Raw genomic sequence first — 20,963 nt, 5'->3', positions numbered from 1 at the left:
TAGTGTGAAATTAGAAAACAATTCTTACTACATAATATGCAGAATAATTGTGGCTAACACATTAGGCATGCACACTCACTATACTTTACCCCCACTCCCCCCTAATGTGCAAATATATAGTCCAAATTTATTTCTAAAGTATTATATTTTTATCTAACTTTGGTATATTTCGTTAGGATTGAGTGTCAGAGAAACATATTAGAAGAACATTAGGTAGGCCGTCTATCATACAAGTACCAAATAAATTCCTAACTAGGTTTCTGTAACTTAAATGTTAAACACATAACAATAAAAAAAAATTTCACCTGCTATGCGCAACCAATGTAAAAACCTGTAGAACTGCTTCAACAACGGTAACGGTCTTCCCCGTTCCAGGAGGGCCATAGATTACATAAGGCAACGGCCTTCCTTCGCCACGACAGATCCTGATCACTGCACTTCTTTGTTCTTTATTCAAGTCTCTATTATACCAGTTTATTTTACCCTTCTTAGAACTACGCTCTGCATGAGCTCGAACGGGTACTATGGGACTTACAAACTTAATTTCAGTTACGAAGACTTCTCCATCAAGAGTAAATATCTCACTTTGTAACGCCTTGCAATCTCGTATTTCTTCTTCTTCTTCAGAATTCGGTGACTGAAGAGGGGATATATCTAAATTCGTTGAGGGTACAGCATATCTTGAAGGCGAATGATTATTTAATTCAACCAACGCCTGATCCGAGGCTGATGCAAAAGCAGCAGACATCTTTTTCTCAAATAGACGCTGTGCAACCGTTTTCTTTGAAGCTTTCGAAGTTTTACAGGGGTTTGTTTGTGCTGAACAATTATTTTTCTTCAGAAAGACAGAGGGAGGTGAATAAACAAAAGGTCTGGCTTCATTATCAACCATATCAATCTATAAAAATAAATTTACTGTATTTCACATTACAATAGAGATTCGTGACGGAACAGTTAATACGAGGAAAATTGGGATTTTCCACCAATAAGGATCGGCAAAGCTATCGAGAAAATTTCCCAAAATCCTCAAAATAACCACACTCAAGCTTTAGATTGTAAAACGAACTTATACCTTAGCTTGGCGCATATTATGCAACTATACACTTTATTTGGACTTTTGATAAGTTTTTCCTAGAAAACATGCTTTCCTTACAAGATAAATAGATAATCGCTTTTTCTTCATGAGTAAAATCAACCATATTTGGATTATCATAAATTTATGTTCCTGTGAAGAATAATCAAAGTATCTGGTCAAATCCCCACATCATTGACTACAGCAATCATCACTACACACAGCAGCCGTGAATATTTAAGTTTAACATAATTTCAATTTCGCACAGGGTAATAAATTTTTCCTATATTAGTAAATTTGTTACCAAACACATCAAGCTAAACTGACTTTAAAAGGTATATACTAGGTTAGACTCCAGACGAGAAATCGCCAAACCGTCGATCACGAGCCACTGATAGCTTGCAGTGGACTTTTTGGTAGCTCGCGGGGAAATTCAGACACAACACTCGGGATGCCTAACTTTTACTACTCACCTCAAACCTATAGATAGATAATTTATTAGTGACTGAAACAGAAAACCGGTATTTCACATCTAAAACTACAAACAACTATTAAACACTAAAAAGAGAGAAATAAACACAACAAAAACCAGAAAGGAGAAGAAAAAAAGACTACGAACTAAATAATAAACATATCACTTTAAAAATCAGCTATGAACAGTGATCAAATTGGGCCGTATCAATAAGAAATTGCATCGCTAGAGTACAAGTAAGTTTACAAACACAAAGTAAATATAAATCGAAAGAAAAGAAGATTAACAACTCATTTAAACAATTTATCGAAAGCGAACGAGGGAAAGAATAATTATTACATTCAAAGAGGACGTGACAGCAATTTTCAACACAACCACACGAGCAGAGTGGAGCGTCACTTTTCCCAATTCTGTGTAGGGAATAACTTAGGTGGCTATGTCCAGTTATAAATGAAACTCCAGAGGAGAGAAACCAAACAAAATGAAAAATAAAATCAAAAAGGGTGAAAAAACGAGGATTTTGTCAGCCAGTGGCGAATCATGAGGAAGACAAAATATAAGCAAATATTTCGACAAGGACCTCCGCCAAGTCGTCCTCAGTGCTAAACAAAAAAGAAGACAAAAAAAGAAAAAACGAAAATCTAACCTTTCGAAGTTTACTTTACAAAGACAGAACAGACACTCTTTGAGTGTCTGTTCTGTCTTTGAACGACTTGGCGGAGGTCCTTCTCAATATATTTGCTTATATTTTGTCTTCCTCATTATTCGCCACTGGCTGACAAAATCCTCGTTTTTCACCCTTTTTTATTTTATTTTTCATTTTGTTTAGTTTCTCTCCTCTCCGAGTTTTATTTGTCATCTATAGCTAGAGTGGTCTAAGAATGTATTTGTGTCCAGTTATAAATTGGGTTAAGTAAGGAGACGGGCTAAAATTTTTTAAAAACAAAAGATCATCCTTATTACGAAATAAGTTCATCGTCCAGCTACTGACGGTATTCTCAAACCTATTATACCATTTATGATAAATTGCATTGGTCAAAACGGAACGGGGACAGAAAAGGTGGGAGTGGTAATCTTTTGTATTATAATATCTATGCCCAGAAATTGAACAGCTAATTCATCAGTATAGGTACTGTGATCAGCAGAATGGCAAATTAATGCAAATACAGGGGGGGGCCATACATTAGAACGATTTTTATTGAAGTAACGTAGCAATGGGATTTCAATAGCTCGATAGTCAAGTGGAAGTACACCGGATATAGCGGCTATGACCTCACTTGAGGCAGTTCTGAAAGATTTGGAAATCAGAATCAAGGAAGGCCTTTGAGCTGAAAGTAAGGATTTTCTAATATGTGTTTTCCTGATTGCACTGATCCATATAGGAGCAGCATACAGAATAGTACTTTCAATAACACTTTTATACAGCAATCTTGGGGTAGATGGTTTCAGACCCCAAGTTGATCTGGCAATACTAAGAAAGCGGCTGGAATACTGTTCAGCTGAATTCACTCTGTAATTAATATGAGGAGACCATGATAATTTTCTATATAAAAATAACCCCCAGGTATTTGATATTATCCTGAATTTTAATTATATTCCCACCAAAACATAGCTTAATAGGAGGGGATTTATTTTTGGAGTTAAATAATGCAGCTTCGGTTTTACTCATATCAAAAGTGAGTTTATTTTTTGAAGCCCAGTCAGTGAATTTATCGAAGACATGTGTTGCCAGTCTTTTCATATTTGAAACCTTCGAACCCGTTATGGCAACGCAGACATCGTCTGCGTAAGCTTGAACTTTGCAATTAATGTCAATATTTAACTCGAGTAAGTCTTTTTTATTTATAGACCAAAGGAATGGAGACAATATGCCACATTGGGAGCATGAATTTTCTAATTTGAGAGAAGTAACATTTTCAAAACAGACAAACCTATTGCTGAAGTAACTATGAATTAGTTTTAGAATACCAGCAGGACAATTTTGATCAATCAGCTTTTTTATAATGCCCGTGTGCCAAGCATTATCAAGCGCACCTTTAATATCAAAGAAAACGCATAACGTGAACAATTTTCGCTTTTTATTATCTTCCACAATTGATAAAATATAATCTAAGGCATCTATTGTTAATTTATTCTTCACAAACCCCAAATTGTGAATCAAAGATCCAATTGTTAATTTAAGTTAAAGTATCAATTTTATTTGAAATTAATCGTTCAAATATTTTCCCAACATTAGACAATATGCTAATAAGTCTATAGGAAGAAAACGAATCATTTTTATTTCTTTACTAATAACAAGAATATTTGCTACTTTCCAGTCCTTGGGGAAGTATGACAGCTACAGACAAGCATTAATAATTTTCAACATAATAGGTGATAACACATTGATATATTTTTCCAAACAAATTAAGGATCCCGTCCGGGCCAGCTACTTTCATTGAGCTTGTTTTCCTTATAGTTTCTTGTAGTTCGTCTAGAATAACTTTGTCTACACCGTTTTCACAATTATTTAACACGATTGAAACTTCTTGTCTAAGATTACGATGATAATCCCTGTCACAGGATTTATCGTCACGAGGAAACCATTAAGCGAAAATTTTCTCTCCTGCTTCACTCACTGAGGTAGTGTATGTTCCATCATCTTTCTTAATGCGGGTCAGTCGTTCAACACCATGGACTTGGACCGTTCAACACCATGGACTGTTCAACACCATGGACGTTCAAATATGGACTTGCATCTTTTATGGATTGTGTGCCAAGAATCAGAGCTGCCTTTGGTTGATAAAAAAAAAATTTCCAGTCCTCTGATTTGGCTTTTAGAATTGCAAATTTGTATTTTTTCTTTGGTACTTTTACATTATTTACACTGTCATTCGACGGATACTGCCTTCTTAATCGTTGAAGATGGCGATATTCTCTTCTAAGAAGACTTAGCTCCTGAGTCCACCACCTAACAAACCTCTTAGAATTAGCAGAGTAAATAGGGGTAGATTCAGACGTAGCTTTAGAGATTAAGTTTGTCAAACATTTTATAACTCGGTCTATTTCTGGCTGAGATGAAAAGGGCATAGCATAAATATCATCAACGCCATTCAACAAAATAGCGCTGAAAGTACTCCAGTTCGTTTTTGTAAAAATTAAATCTGGTATCAGCGATATTGACATGTTCACTAGGACTAAACGACAAATTAAACGTAATACAATTATGGTCTGATAGGGAAGGATAATCCTCAATCACATGCCAATTTCCAGAAAATCTGATAAGCCTTACACTTGCTAGAGTCACATCAGGACTGGAATACGATCCAACAGAAGTGAGGGAATCCAGGTCATTTAATCATAGGCAGCGGCTAGCGCTGCCTAAGTAAAGAACGATGTGGGCACGATGAGTTTTTTTTTTCTTCAGTCAGGCACTTCATATCGAAGGAGTTGTCGCAGAAACATCGAAAAGGGCTCATTCGATTGGAAATTGGAGTAGCTAGTGCCCTTTTTAATAATCGAAAGGGATTGGGGCCAACTAGCCCCTCACCATGCCCATTAGTACCCCCAACACATCCACTGCAAAAATTGAGATATCCATGTTCTTCAGCAGCGTTGATTTCCAGGTAGAAAATATGTTTTTGAGGAGGACACTCCTCCACAACCCTCAGGGCAAGAGTTTTAAGTTATGCCCTGGGGCACAATGTATTATTTATTTTTTCTTCTCTCTACTCGGGAGCTTTGTATCGAAGGATTGGTCATAGAAACTTTAAAAAGGGCTCATTCGATTGAAAATTGAAATGGCCAGTGCCCTTTTCAATAGTAAAAAGGGGTTGTAGGGCAAATAGCCCCCCACATGCCCATTATTTCCCCAAACACATCCAATCAAAATTTCGACATAGCCATTTTCTTCAGCGTAGCTGATTTCCAAGTACAAAATATCTTTTTGAGGAGGACACTCCCCCATAACCCTCGGGGCAAGGGTTGTAAGTTATGCCCTGGGGGTATATTAGGGTTTTAGACAAATCGCTGTCATAGAAACTTGAAAACGGACTCCGTCGACTGGAAATTCAAAGGGCTAATGTCCTTTTTAAAAGTCGAAAGTGATTGGAGGGCAACTAATCCTCCTCTCACACCCACCTTTTTCCCATATACATCCAATGAAAATTATGAGATAGTCATTTTCTTCAACGCAGTTGAAAGTTTTGGAAATTAGGTCTTTAAGTATGACAACCCATCCCTCCCACACACCTCCGGGCAAGGGTTGTAAGTTATGCCCTGGGAACATGTAAGGTTTTTATAGAAAGCGATATTGTAAAAATATCATAAAGGGATCATTCAATTGAAAATTAAAAGGGCTAGTGTCCTTTTAATAGTTGAAAGTGATTGAAGGGCAACTAACCCCCCTCTCACGCTCACCATTTCCCGAAACACATCCAATCAAAATTCTGAGATATCATTTTGTTCAACGTAGTCGAAAGTTCTGGAAATTAGGTCTTTTCGGATGATAACCCCATCAGAGCCCTCAGTGCAAGGGTTGTAAGTTATGCCCTGGGGAATATATGGTTTATATGGAAAGTTGTTGTAAAAATTTCAAAAGCAGCTCATTTTATTGGGAATTCAAATTGCCCATTTTAATCGTTGAAACTGAGCTGACAGTAATTAACCCCCTCTCAAGCTCACTATATTCCCAAACAAATTCAATTAAAGTTTAGAAATACCCATTTTGTTCAACCTAGTTGAAAGTTCTGGAAATGATGTATTTAAGGATGACAAACTTCCCAGAGCCCCAGGGCAAAGGTTGTAAGTTATGCCCTGGGGGCATATAAGGTTTTAAATGATAGAGTCGTCGTAAAAGATAGAGTCGTCGACACATCCAATCAAAATTTTGAGATAGCCATTTTGTTTAACATAGTTCAAAGTTCTGGAAATTAGGTATTAGAGGATGACAACCACCCCCACAGCCCTTAGGGTAAGGGTTGTAATTTATGCCCTGAGGTCATATAAGGTGTTTGTAAGAAAGTGCTGTTGTAGAAACTCAAAAGGGGATCATTCGATTTGAAATTGAAAGGCTTACTGCCCTTTTTAATAGTCAAATGTGATTAGAAGGTTTGACATTGTTATAATACAGATCAATATGGGTATAATGCCTTATTTTTTTGTCGTTGTTGTTGTCTAGACCAGGGCACTTTATATCGATGGAGTTGTCGTAGAAACTTCGAAAAGGGCTCATTCGATTGAAAATAGTAAAGGCTGATGACCTTTTTAATAGTCAAAAGTGATTGGAGTGCAACTAATCCCCCTCCCACGCCCACCCTCCCCACATCTTTAGACCAAGAGTGCTTAAAGACACTGAGAGAGTGCTTAAAGACACTTTGGTTGTTAAACTATTTAAGTTCTTTTGATTTGAGAATTATTTTATACTTAAAGGTTTTTAATTATTTTAAATTTAGGGTTATCTAAAGATGGGCGTTTAAGGATTTTTATTTCTTGTTTGACACATCTTTTAAGCATTGTGAGAGTGAATAAACATCTTTTAGTGACCAACCTACTAGAGATTAAACACTCATCGGGGTCTTTCTCAGTTTTTACTTCAATTCTGAAAGTATTGGGGGGAGGGCAATTGCTACCAGGAGCTTTATCTTAACCAAGATTAAAATGGGAACATTTCTAATTTAACTGTTTTTTTTTACATTCTTGACTTCTCCTTGTTCCACAAAGAGTGACAATGCCCCCCGTCCCACCTGGGTTTGTGTTGCATAACAATTTATAACCGCTGGGTAGCCAGTTGCATGGAGGCAAGCGGAGACCCCAGGGGCAGTTTCCCAGTCCTGCAAATGCCCAATCCCTCCATGATTCTGGTTCAAACTCAATACAAAAGGCTTTCCTTTGTATTAAAAAGTTGGTGAGGATATTGGAGGGGACTATAGCACACTTTATTTCTCCATTAATAAGACGATTGAAAATCTGAGTGTTATTCTGGGACAAAGAAGGTGCAACATGCATGCCCTTCTGCGAGAAAGATGGGAGTGGGAAAGTCGGAAGAAATTAGGATAAGCTATGGTCCCACTTTATGCTTCTAATAATACGAATTTTCAATTAAAATCCTTGCGTCATTCCAGTTCAGACAATGGGCAGCATACCTGCCTTGGAGTGTTGGAGTTTCCATGACCCTATATCTTGCAACCAATCCTCATTTTAAAATATTTGAATGATTTTGACTCAAAAAAGCCGAATGACAACTTTAATGTCAAAAAACTGGCGGATATTTTTGGAGGGGTGTGGCCCCAACCTGCCCGCCAATTATGCAGATTGAAAGATTGCATTCTAGCCAAGCGTTGAGCACGCGGGACATGCAATCTTATACTGTTCATTGCAGGAGTTCGAGTCCTGGTATAACTCACTACTTGGTTTGGGACAGGGGCCAGTAGCGCAGCCCAGCTATATCTCAGCTAATTCTCTAGATTTGAGCAGCGTGATTCTGTAATCTCAGCTAGAGTCGATTCAGCTATAAATGTGTATCTGAAGAAATCAGAGGAAGGTAAACAGGAAGGGTGTGCGAAAGAACAAGATGACTCCCCCCCCCCCCCTCGCATTGCAGTTACCCCCAGTTTGGACTTTAAGATCTAGTGCAGTTTGTTTACCTTTACCTTAATTTTGATAAAAATTTCTGTATCTCATCGCGATAATTAATCCCTTTTTTGTGATTCAATCTCCTTACAGAAGAACTTACAACAGGTGTCTAAGGCACCACCTTCTTCAGAAAAAAAAAAATCAAAACCTAAGTGAAACGTCTGGAGTATTCAACATAGACAGCAGCCTAATTTTTAAATAATAATCAAAACTTCTACTAGTGAATCTAAAAAAAAAAATCTGTCAAAATTCTTATGAAGGATGTATTTCGTAAAGTTGTCTTGCTAAGTATCAAGCTTTCAGATATAGAAAAGAATAAACTTCCTCCATTCCATAGTCTTGAAAGTATATACTTTTCATACTTAGTGCTTTTCTTTCTTTTTCTAAATATTTCACTCCGCTACTTCCATTTTGTCATTACTGGGTTAGAAATAAAACATATAATATGTTTTTCTTTCTTTTCCTATATGTTTCACTCCGCTATTTCCATTTTGCCATTATTGGGTTGTAAATAAAATATGCGCATACATAAAAATAAAATAATAGGACAGGCAGCTTTGCCTCAGTTTCACTTAAATATACGATTTACACTTACCTTTTTCTAAAAAGCACAGCCTAAATTGAAAATTCATCATACATGGATATTAGTAGAAAACTTACCACAGGCTTTTTAGGCGCCATCTTTTTTGGAAAAAGAAAAGCAAAACTTAGGTGACGCTCAGCAATTTCAACTGACTGGTGACATCGCTTAAGTGGAGTTCGGCTGAATTTAAACGAAATGTTGTAATCTTCACCAGCATAATTATCATGCAGAGTAGGGTGGAACTTAATAAAAACTTCACTTTTGGCTACTTTATGAATGAAACCTTCATTCTCAAGACCTAGAAAAAATTTTAAGTAGCATATTAGGACTTGTGGCGTTGTCAAATAATTTTACTAAACCGAACTTCATTTGCAGACCTGCAAAAAGTGATAGTAGTATATTAGATAATTTTTGGTAATTTTTGCAGTAAGTTATAATTGGTAACAATTTATTGTAATTTATTGGGTAGTTGTGACCACTTTATGAATCAAAAATTCATTCCTCAGACCTAGAAGACACTGAAAGGGATATGTTAGTACTTAAGATTACTAGTTCAATAATATTGGCCACTTTATTAATCCAACCTTAATTTATAGACACACCGAAAATTGACACTAGTATATTAGGGCTTGTGATAATATTAGGCTATAGCAAGTCATTATTCGTAATAATTTGTTCAAGTTCTTTATTAATCAATAAAAAATATTTTGACAAAACTATCAAATTAATGACCCACAGTGAGAATAACTCGTGTTTGGGTTTATATACACTCAACAATAAATAAATAATACTATCTCCAGATACTGGAATAAAAAGATTGCTCTTCAACTCTCCGTATGGTAACAACAAACAAAATCCGAATAAAATCAAAATAACCAAATAAATAAAGTGGAATGAGGAGCATCCACCCCAAAGAATAAATGCAGGTCAATGGATAACTTTGGCTACTTTATGAATCAAAAATTCATTTATATACATAACAAAAATTTAAACTAGTATATTAGGGCTTGTAGTATTTTTTTAATAGTAGGTTATTATCAGTAATAATTTGTGGCAGATTGAAAGATAACTTTGGCTACTTTATGAATCAAAACTTCTTTCACATGCCTGGAAAAACTAAAGCAGTATATTAGGGCCTATGATAATTTCTGTGGTAAGTGATTATTGCCAACAATTTGCAGCCAGTTATCAGGTAGCTTTGGCTAACTTGTGAATCAAAATTTCATTTGTAGACCCTTGCCATAAAGACTGGAGAATTGAGGGATGATAAAATCCTTTACTATCTTGAACTTCTTGGAAGTCCATATATTTTTTCCAAGCTGAAATTACAACTGTTGACCTGTCAAACAAAGTGACAGAAATATTTTTTAGTCACTCAAAATTATCACTAGAACGGAGAAAACCCCCCGCTTTTGCAGTCTCTTTTGTTAAGATTTTTTAAGTCCTGTAGCCTGCAATCAGTTGGTCGTACCACCACGAATGAAACTGTTTCAATGGCATTTTTTTTTTATGGCATCTTCAGAGAATTTGGCAATGACAACTCAGTCTGTATAAGTCATAACTACAAACTTGTCTCTCTGCCAAGTATAGTTATGTATTCAGTGTGATTATGTATGATGGAAAAATAGATGAACCTGAACCTACCTGAACCTAAACTGCTTGTTTATGCTGAGCCCTACTTCTGTTCCCTGTTTTTTCTGTTCAAAATTGTTAAGTTCATCACATTATAGCTTGTTATCGGTTAGGGAAAAATCTCCTGTAAAAAAATTCAGCAAACAGGCTCAGTACTGTTTCTAATCAAAGAGATGCAATGGGATGTTCTTACGGTAAAAAATTTAAGCAGACTTCGTTCGTGTTGCAAAGGTGCTGCCGCCCCCCAAACCCCCCGCTTTTGAAGATTCTTGTGTTAAGGCTTTTAATTCCTGAATACTCAAATCAAATTGACAGTAAGACTTTCTTTTTTAAACTTTTCTTCGAGCATACGGGTATACGGCATGTCATCAAAGCAGTGGAGACTTACCTGTAAGCTGAAGCCCGACTGTGATATTCTTCTGGAAACGCCTGTTGAGCCGAAGGATTTAATAGATTGGATTTAAAAAAGAAACTGAGTTTCATTTTTAAACTTTAAATTTAAGAGATACTACTTTAAATTCAATATATAAAAAATTTACTCTGACGGGGAATCGAACCCGGGTCTTCCGCATGACAGACAGGAATAGTTACCACTGTACTATCAGAGACTCTTGTTAAATTGTTTTTAGTCTGTGTAATCTATTTTCGACGCAAGCAAATACAAAGCAAGATTTTCGTTTTTCGACAAAAAAAAACTTCTGGGAAAGAGCTGGGATTTTTGGAAGCTTGCAGTCGGTCTTGTCAGGTTAGGAGGACTATTTTGATCTAATTTAATAATGAAATACTATATTTTAGGAATTTCAAAAATTAACATGGGCTCTTATGGGAAAACGAGGTTTTTCGTAAATGTAAATTCGGGGGATAATTTTTTTTGTCTGAGAATATCAAAAGTCCCTAATAGGTCAAATTCCGGGTCGAAAGAGTCCTCATTCACCTGGATCCATTGCCAACTTGGGCCTGTAGGCGTGTCAGATAAAAAAAAATAACTTGCTGAAGAGTCAGTGGCTATATTTGGTTTTTGGAAAACAAGGAAGGAGTGATCGAATTGAGCTGAAATTTTGAGAATGAGCTCCCAGGTCCTAGGAAAGCTTATCCTCTAATCTTCAGCCCGATCGGACAACGTTAAAGGGGGGATGTCGTGGGAGGGTCGAAACTTCCGGCCCACTTTCCCCCATGAAGACAAAATCGGAGGGAGGTGAAATTTCGCATGTTTCTTAGTTTGAGCTTAGGCTACAAAATGCGATCACCGCCGTCTCTCTGCGACCACTAGGACTGGATATCACTTAACATTGTGGTGGGTCACCTCTTTAAAGAGGCACAAGTGTTCCTCCTTGAAACGCTACTAAGAAATATGGACGGGCTCTGAAACAACAAAAAGTTAATTAGCAGGTAACAGATTTCCAACTATTCGACGGGGAGGGGCCTTGACTTTTTCAACAAATCGCAAGTGATTATTCTTACTTATGAAAGAGAAATGGAAAGTACGCATCAGTATGTACATGTATACATAGTTCTTTGTTTTTTTTTTGCCTTTTTTTTGTGGGGGGGGGGGGGGTATTTTGCACTGTAGAAAAGATTTGGCTCATCAAGAGGTAAAGTTAACAAGAGTTGAAATTGAAAACTAGTATATCAGGGCTTTTAGTAATTTTTATGGTAAGTTTTTATCGTTAATAATTAGTGGTAAGGTTAATTAATAATCGGTAGTAATAACAACTAATTTCAGATACTTTACGAATCCAAACTGCATTTATAGACATACCAGAAATCGAAACTAGTATATTACGACTTGTTGTAAGTTTTGTGGTAAGTTAATAATTTGTAATTGAATGGTACGTTAATAATAGTAGTTTTTGATATATGATTTTAGCTACTTCATGAATCCAAACAACATTTGTAGACATGTCAAAAATTGAAACTTTTATATTAAGGCTCGTGGTAATTTTTATGTTAAGTTATTATTGGTAATAATTTGTGGTAGGTTAATAGATAATTTTGGCTACTTTATGAATCCAAACTTCATTTATAGACATACCAAAAATTAAAAAATATATTTTTTTCGTTGGGAGGGGGGGGATTTTGCACTACAGAAAAGGTTTTGGCTGATCAAAAGATAAAATTAATAAGAATAAGACGAACAAGTTAACACGTAAATGAAGATCATTCTTAACTGCTATCGTGAATGACACTGACTTAAAACATTTATAAATGTAGGTAAAATTTTTTTTAGGTTTTTGCCAAATTTCTTTCGACCCAGACTAGTCTTTTCAAAACTATTGGCGATCATATTGCCTTTTCAAAATAGGCTAGTTGAGATTTCTGCCTTCAATTTTGCACAAGACATCGACGTGCAATTGAAATTAATTCAGGAAGACGAAGAAAATTACACGAAGAAAATTTCAAGCAATCCAGTTATTGGCAAACAAACTATATTTTTTTAGCGATGTTTTTTCGTTTACAATTTGTCTATACTACATTTAAGAAAGAAAATCAATAAAGAAAAATCATCACATATTTTGAAAATTAAATTTCAAAAATATAAGATTCAAAAAGTTTGTACAGATCAATCCTGTCCATTGGGAAAGCAAACTCATCCTTTCAAGAAACAAAGTGCTCTTTCAACAACAACCAACGAAGAAGGATTGCTTAAACACTCTCTAGCGAATGAGGCCAAAATTCTTTTCTTTCTTTCATTTTCATATTTAATTCTCTATTTAGGCCATTAAACCGGCTGTAACATCAAACAGCATAAGTGTTGAAATAGCATAAATTTTTTTCATTTTATCTTGTCAATTTTATGCAAATTATGTTTTCCTCAAAATTATGTTGAAGTACTTTCCATTCCGTTCAAACAGAAAGAGAATAATCCTCAGTTTAACATTAGAAGCTTAAATAAATTATTATTTACGTTTATTTATTATCAGAAGCTTAAATAAATTATTATTTGTGTTTATTTCTGAGTCACTTTTTCTTTGCACTGGCCGACAAAAAAATAACCACTTCAGCCAAAAAGGCACAACATACTTGTCTCTGTACTTTCTTTTTCAACTAGCCTGTGTTCTACATATTAATCCATCCTGAAACGGCTTTAACACTATGTACATAATATTCCATGTCGAGTGGTTAAGTTACAATATATTAAGTATAATTTTCTCACTCTGAAACAAATCTATAAACCATCATAATCATCGTCTAAAAGCATCATAATCATTATAGGCAAACTATTCCAAAATGAGAATATTGAATCGAGTTTGGAATTTAAGCTCTGATCAAGTGTGAAAGGCTTCTAAGGAAAAATCTATAAAATTTAACAATATCTCAACCAGAAATTCCATTTTGTTTTCTGCTCTATTGACTCATCATTAAAATTACATAAACTTGCATAATGTAAAACCTAAGGAGAGCTTAAGTCTACTTTGCGCTGCCTATATTACGGACAAACTTTTCTCCGTAAGATTACACAACTTAAGGTAATTATGAAAGGCTCGATAACGTAACGTAAAAGAGCCGTGATTGATGTGTAATTAATAAAAATGGTTCTTGGAAAAGAATATGCAAATTTCAAGGCTGTAGCTTTTATGTAAATTTAGATTTTAGTAACTAAGTTCCTGCTGGTAATCCTTAAGCTCGGTGAAGCTTAAACTTGATAATGCTGCACTGTCAGCGGCATCTCTGTTTTATTCCTATTGAACGATCAAAAACCAGCATCCAGGGGGAAAGAAAGAATTCCATCCTGAGATTGGTCCAAAGTACCTCTCAGTTTGATACATAGTGGTGCCCCCCCCCCATTCAACTCATAGGAATTAAACCTGTATACACATAGTATTATCGTGTTACCATAGAAGATGAGAACCTAACCTTGGGACGACCACGGATTTGTTGCAATAACTGCATCCCCAATTAGTAATGAAGGTCTTTTTTCTGCCAGACCCGGGACTTCTAGGGAAAGAAATTCCCCAGTTTTTCGGAAAGTCACCTTTTCCATGTCATATTGTTTAATTTGCATCGTCATTTCGATTTCTTCAAGATGAAGGAGAAGAGATAACTTGTCCTGAAAACAGAAAGAAATAAGGTTTTCATTTGAAACTAATGATACAATCTTCATAAAATTACAATCAGAAAATGAGAAAACTAATACAAAGTACATTTAAATTAGTTTAGAATAAGAACCAGTCCTGAAGGAAAAATTGGACAACTTGAACCAAAGTTTTCTCCCAAATCCTCTCTTGCCATCTAAAAACATGTTTTTCTTTTCGTTTGAAGATAATTTAAACACCCCAGATAATAGTTAAAACAAAACTCATAGTGAAAAACAAAAGAAACGTGGTCCTTCAATTAAATTCAGTTGAAGATAACAAAACAAGTATCTTATATTATTTCTGTTAATATTCAATATTAATCTTTAGAATATTAATATTGAAAATTTGATATTAATATTGGACGAATTTAATATTGTTAAACAAACCAAAGTAGGGATTTTATCATTTTTTTTTTTTTTTGGTAGATGTTAATGAAGCAAATAGTGCTTTTCAGCAGCCATCATGCGTTCATATATAAAAAAAATTTAGCTTGATAAAAATAGCCCAAGTTTTAGAATGATAATTAATTTGGAAAAACTACACTCCAGATAATTCAAACAGATTTTTGGACGTTTTTCATATCATTAACCTGCTTCTCCGTTTTTTTTTTAGAGAATTACTGATTACATTAATTTATATGGATAAGTCGAAATGGAGTTGAGAGGATGAAGTCTACCGTGACTGAGATCTGGTCGAACCGTGTCTCGAAAATCGCATTCAAAGGATCATTCAAGCTTCATCTACGAGGCAGGCCATAAAAACGACAGATAGAGAACTTCGACAACGTCGAGATAGCACAGTTATCACGCACTGAATCTGATAGAGAGATATACCGAGCGACTGCGCACAAGTTGTGGCACCAAAATGTCCCACGGCGATGACCGGGACTTAAGTGAATAAGTAAGGGGAATTACTGTTCAGTCGATAAAGTGTAGTTATTACAGGTTCTCAGGTCCCTTTGAGAAATTTTTCTAGATCAAATAGGTTCTATATTATAATACAATTGCAGTTATAACTATAACACAGTTGAAATTATAACACAGTTACAATACAGTGTATACTAAAATCCAGTTACATTTTGCTGTTTCTAGGGCGATTAAACACAGCCAATTTTTGGGCCTGCCAAATAGCTGTGCAAGGGCTTGCATTATGGAGCTTAGGTATGTAGAATGGTATATGATTTGTCAGCCAAAAATACTTTCCCAATTTGAAACAACTGTATATACTTATAGACCTCATGTAAACTATTGTGGTGCAACCACTATTTAACATTAGTAGAACTGATACCTTAAAGCCAATGTGAAGCACACTTATTGCAGCAGCCGCATGAAGCAATTTTATTATGAATCACACTTTTGATATATTGTGGTGCAACCACTATTGAACATTAGTAGAACTGATACCTTAAAGCCAATGTGAAGCACACTTATTGCAGCAGCCGCATGAAGCAATTTTATTATGAATCACACTTTTGATATATTGTGGAGCAACCACTATTGAACATTAGTAGAACTGATACCTTAAAGCCAATGTGAAGCACACTTATTGCAGCAGCCGCATGAAGCAATTTTATTTTGAATCACACTTTTGATATATTGTGGTGCAACCACTATTGAACATTAGTAGAACTGATACCTTAAAGCCAATGTGAAGCACACTTATTGCAGCAGTCGCATGAAGCAATTTTATTATGAATCACACTTTTGATATATTGTGGTGCAACCATTGTTGAACATTAGTAGAACTGATACCTTAAAGCCAATGTGATGCACACTTATTGCAGCAGCCGCATGAAGCAATTTTATTTTGAATCACACTTTTGATATATTGTGGTGCAACCACTATTAAACATTAGTAGAACTGATACCTTAAAGCCAATGTGAAGCACACTTATTGCAGCAGCCGCATGAAGCAATTTTATTATGAATCACACTTTTGATATATTGTGGAGCAACCACTATTGAACATTAGTAGAACTGATACCTTAAAGCCAATGTGAAGCACACTTATTGCAGCAGCCGCATGAAGCAATTTTATTTTGAATCACACTTTTGATATATTGTGGTGCAACCACTATTGAACATTAGTAGAACTGATACCTTAAAGCCAATGTGAAGCACACTTATTGCAGCAGCCGCATGAAGCAATTTTATTATGAATCACACTTTTGATATATTGTGGTGCAACCATTATTGAACATTAGTAGAACTGATACCTTAAAGCCAATGTGATGCACACTTATTGCAGCAGCCGCATGAAGCAATTTTATTATGAATCACACTTTTGATATATTGTGGTGCAACCACTATTGAACATTAGTAGAACTGATACCTTAAAGCCAATGTGAAGCACACTTATTGCAGCAGCCGCATGAAGCAATTTTATTATGAATCACACTTTTGATATATTGTGGTGCAACTATTATTGAACATTAGTAGAACTGATACCTTAAAGCCAATGTGAAGCACACTTATTGCAGCAGTCGCATGAAGCAATTTTATTATGAATCACACTTTTGATATATTGTGGTGCAACCATTATTGAACATTAGTAGAACTGATACCTTAAAGCCAATGTGAAGCACACTTATTGCAGCAGCCTCGTGAAGCAATTTTATTACGAAGCCCACTTTTGATTCATCACTATAGGAATATACTTATGAAACTAATATTAAGCTTGTTCACTTTTGATTTGCGTCATAGCTATAATCATGATTAATACTTCTAAACATTTTTATTCTGAAAATGATTACAGTCCTTTTTTACATTATCAAGTGCTCGGTAGGATATGGCCATAATACCTTCTCCTCTGTGGCACACAATGGTTCGTAAGGGGATCTGGAGGTACATTAGAGAGCATTCAAATACGGCGGCACATTATACAGGTACCTCAGAAATTACTGGTGATTTAATTTTTTTTCCAATTTCGACAAAAAGACGTCAAAAATTCAAAAACTATAGCCTACACAGATCTTAGTTCAGATTGGTTTACACTGATGGAGTTAAGCAACTCATAGTTAAGGAAAAGAAAGGTATTCTAAATCTGAGTTTGAATTTATAACCTGTCCCGTTTTTAATGGTTGTTTGAGGAATGTGGAGGAATATAGCGGAAGATATTGATTGTTTTTTTAATACAGTCACTCAAGTAGCAGCTCAGCGAGGAAAGATATACGTATTTATTTGTATAATCAGCATTGATTGTGCAGTTAGTTAATTCTTATAGTCAGTCTTAAGGAAATTTTTACTTTCCTGGCACGCCCTAGGACAACTTGTTTTGGAAGTTCATGGGCAGGCTCGAGAATTCAGTTGAAATAAGTTGTTATTCTTGTATACACATGTATGTATATTGGTTAGTTATATTTTGACAATAAACAAACTTAACTTTTCGGTATAGCAAAAGCAATGATTAGAGCATAGCCACCACGCATTAAATGGCAACATAACTTTTGGCAACACATGTTTGGCTACGCATTAAATGGCAACATAACTTTTCGGTATAGCAATGATTAGAGCATAGTCACGACGCATTCAATGGCAAGTTGAAAGTCTAATAGCCTTACATTACGATGGTGACTTGTGCGTCTGAAGTAAGAATTTAAGCACAATGAATCAATTTTTAGAAGTCTTGAGGCTTCAAAATGAAACAATAGTTTAAACATTAACGTTTAGACGAATATACTGTTTATATTTGCAATATTTGAGGGAAAAGAGGTGATATCGAATGCCAAGAAACTTTACCAAGGGAATACCTTGACTTACCTAGGTGGTGTTATAGTAAAGGCCAAGGCATAATACAGCCTTCCACATTTGAAAATAAGTTCGAAAGGACATGAGGTAAGTCTTAAAACCAAGATAAAGACAGTAGAGACTACAAAAATGACAGTTGTCTATGACAGTTATCTACGCATATCTCTAAAATATTGGTGCTTTTACAGAGTCGAAGACAATTTATTACATCTTTTCAGTAGAATTGTCTTTCCATAGTATTAAGTACTCATTTGACTGACTTGATATCAAACAATAATCTGCACGAAAAATGTGGTTCAATCTCGCTGTCTAGGGAGATACTAAATTAAGATAAAGAAGATTGGGCCACGCTTAACGGGTGAAGGATGATAGACCAAAATTCATGCTATTCGGAAATCAAATTGCACCTCAATGAAACATCCTCAACTGAGGAAGAAGATGTCATAAGGACAGATTCATAGGAGGTAGGAATTGCATCACTGCGAGGCCCTGAACAGAGTAAGGGAGTAGCATGCACAGCTGTCGTTAGTATTATTTCTTCATTAATTATTATTAAGTTTTGAATTTTTGACTTTTAAGCTATAAAGTGAAAGTAACTTTTTTTTTATTATTTGTAGTTTTTTCTCAAGTATCTGTTACTTTTGACAAAGGCAAATGATTGTTCAATTATTTTTCTAACCTTCTTAACAGACATCAAGCAATTCATCTTCCTCTAAAAACGAAGCATATATACAAATAAATTCTGCACTTAAAATAAAAAAGAATAACAACAGAGAAACATTACAAATGATCTATTTACGAGTATTTTAAAATAGAAATTTACTATTAGATGTCCCAACAGCCAACGTATTTCAATACTTACTGTATAATTATGAGGAGACAAATGTTCCCCGAGACAAGGATAATGCTGTAAAAGGTCCTCTTGATACAGAACCCGTGACCAGAGAACTTTAGGAACAAGATAGTGCAGTAGCTTATTCGGGGCAAAAGCGGGTGGTCTGAATGGCATTGCCCCAATCATCTTCCAAGTATCTTGGCCCAACTTATCAATAATTTCATCTGCATTCTTACGCAATCTTCTTGCATTAAACATAGCCTTTATTGACTGTGCACTAGCATGCTTTGGATTTACAATCTCCTCCCCTCTAACGCAAAACGTTATCTGGCGTCCGATTTTGAAGCCAGCAAACTCACATATGCATAATTCCGTGCACTTTCCAATATTTTTAGCAGCAATGTTGAGCCGAATACGAACAACTCCTTGACTTAATATTTTCACTGCATCAACTGGTTCATTGAGAGTTGTTTGTGGAACACCACAATCTGATATAATCTTTACAGACATGTTCTGATGAGAAGTGCTTGCATTTTTAACAACTAAAATCAGTTCACAAGAAGATCCAACTTTCAGTTCAGGAAGGGTTCCCACTTCTTGAACGACGATTCCTTCTTTATTTTTGAGCAGTTCTTCTAAAAAAGCACCACGAGATTTTATCTCAGATGGTAAACAGCGGTTTTGGACGCATTTAAGTAACATGGCAACAACGCGCCATTGATATGTTTTGTGACTATGTTCGACGCATTGAATCTTAACAAAGTCACCTAATCGAGGAGCATAGTTGCCAATAGCAGCCTTTATGGAGAACGTAATATTTTCGTCCACAGTTCCATATTTGTCATTTAATCGAGTTATTTTTCCTTCAGTCTCCCAAACACGAAGATGATTCACTTTCTTTATCACAGGTTCAGACCTGAAGTCATCGACATCTTCTTGCAGTTCAATTGATACAACATCACCTGAGAAGAGAAAAGAAATGAGTAAAACAGTGCAAAAGTAGAACACATTATGTGCCAAACTTGAGCAAATCAACACCACAACACGCAGCTAGCAGGAATTGTGGCAACAGTGGTGGTAAATCTATTACCAGTTTCTGTTACTCTTTCAAAATGTGATTTTACCAAAGTTTGGATTCTAGCGCTGCAAGTTTTTGTCCTGGACGAATTCCAGTATAGAACGAGGTTGCTTTGTCATTTAGATTTAGGCACAGAGGCAATAGGATTTTTTTTCTCTTCATCTATAAGACGTAGAAAAAAAACCACGTCGTGTTTAGTTGGCAGAAATTTCGGTAAATTTCTGCCAAAAGAAGCCTGTATACAGCACCCATGCTATTGCGTTATTACCTGGACAAGAAATCAGGGGCTTGACAATTAACGGCGTGTTGATTTTATGTAACCCAAAAGGGTCCAAAAACTTTATTTTAAAAAAAAAAAAACGCCCAGACAATTGAAGTTTTCCCCAAAGTTGTCAAACTCTAATTTGTGGGTATTTATTAAGGTTTTATTGCCTTTTTTTATATTCAGACACAATGTTTCATACTGTGATTTTCTTGATGCGTGCTTTTTCTTTCAGAGCCGCAGCAAAGGTTTGCTAGGGCTTTTTTTCTATATATTTGAAGGATATAAGGCAAAACTCTCTTGGAGTCATGAATTTGTTATAATTGATGTCCCCATTCTCGTTAGAGGCGCGGAGCTCTTTACCTGATCGTGTATGGGTTTTATTTTTGCTGACTTACTTTACTTACTGACTTGTTCCCGTCCAGCCTTTGTGGCTTCTCCTTTTCGGGAAATTTTTCTTCCAGAATTCTTTTTCTGGATTTTTTTTTTCTATTTAGGCTTTCTTCTTTTCTGGAAATTTGATGGATAGGGTGACAATATTTCAAATGTTCTGGCCACAGTCCGAACAGCTGGTGGATGTTATAGGTCTGGGGGT

The 20,963-nt window shown here is 35.6% G+C and overlaps 1 protein-coding gene across 4 annotated transcripts in view; it reads right to left on the bottom strand.

Moving 5' to 3' along the window:
- Nucleotides 1-251: 251 nt before the first annotated feature.
- The window catches only part of LOC148946583 (RNA helicase Mov10l1-like), a 64,577-nt gene continuing 43,865 nt past the window's right edge, over nt 252-20,963 (bottom strand). For all 4 annotated transcript variants that reach the window (XM_089097466.1, XM_089097468.1, XM_089097467.1 and 1 more), the window contains exons 3-6: nt 19,056-19,990; nt 14,227-14,419; nt 8,817-9,037; nt 252-898 (exon numbers count right to left, since the gene is read on the bottom strand). In XM_089097466.1, the coding sequence (XP_088953592.1) occupies nt 302-898; nt 8,817-9,037; nt 14,227-14,419; nt 19,056-19,990 (1,946 nt within the window). In that variant the 3' untranslated portion in view covers nt 252-301. The remainder of the gene's footprint in view (nt 899-8,816; nt 9,038-14,226; nt 14,420-19,055; nt 19,991-20,963) is intronic.

The sequence above is a fragment of the Artemia sp. Qi Xiang Cuo genome, chromosome 11, assembly GCF_049724085.1.
Source record: "Artemia sp. Qi Xiang Cuo chromosome 11, ASM4972408v1, whole genome shotgun sequence".
Lineage (NCBI taxonomy): Eukaryota > Metazoa > Arthropoda > Branchiopoda > Anostraca > Artemiidae > Artemia > Artemia sp. Qi Xiang Cuo.
Note: the sequence above shows the minus strand (reverse complement) of the source record. Positions and strands in the feature narration are given on the sequence as shown.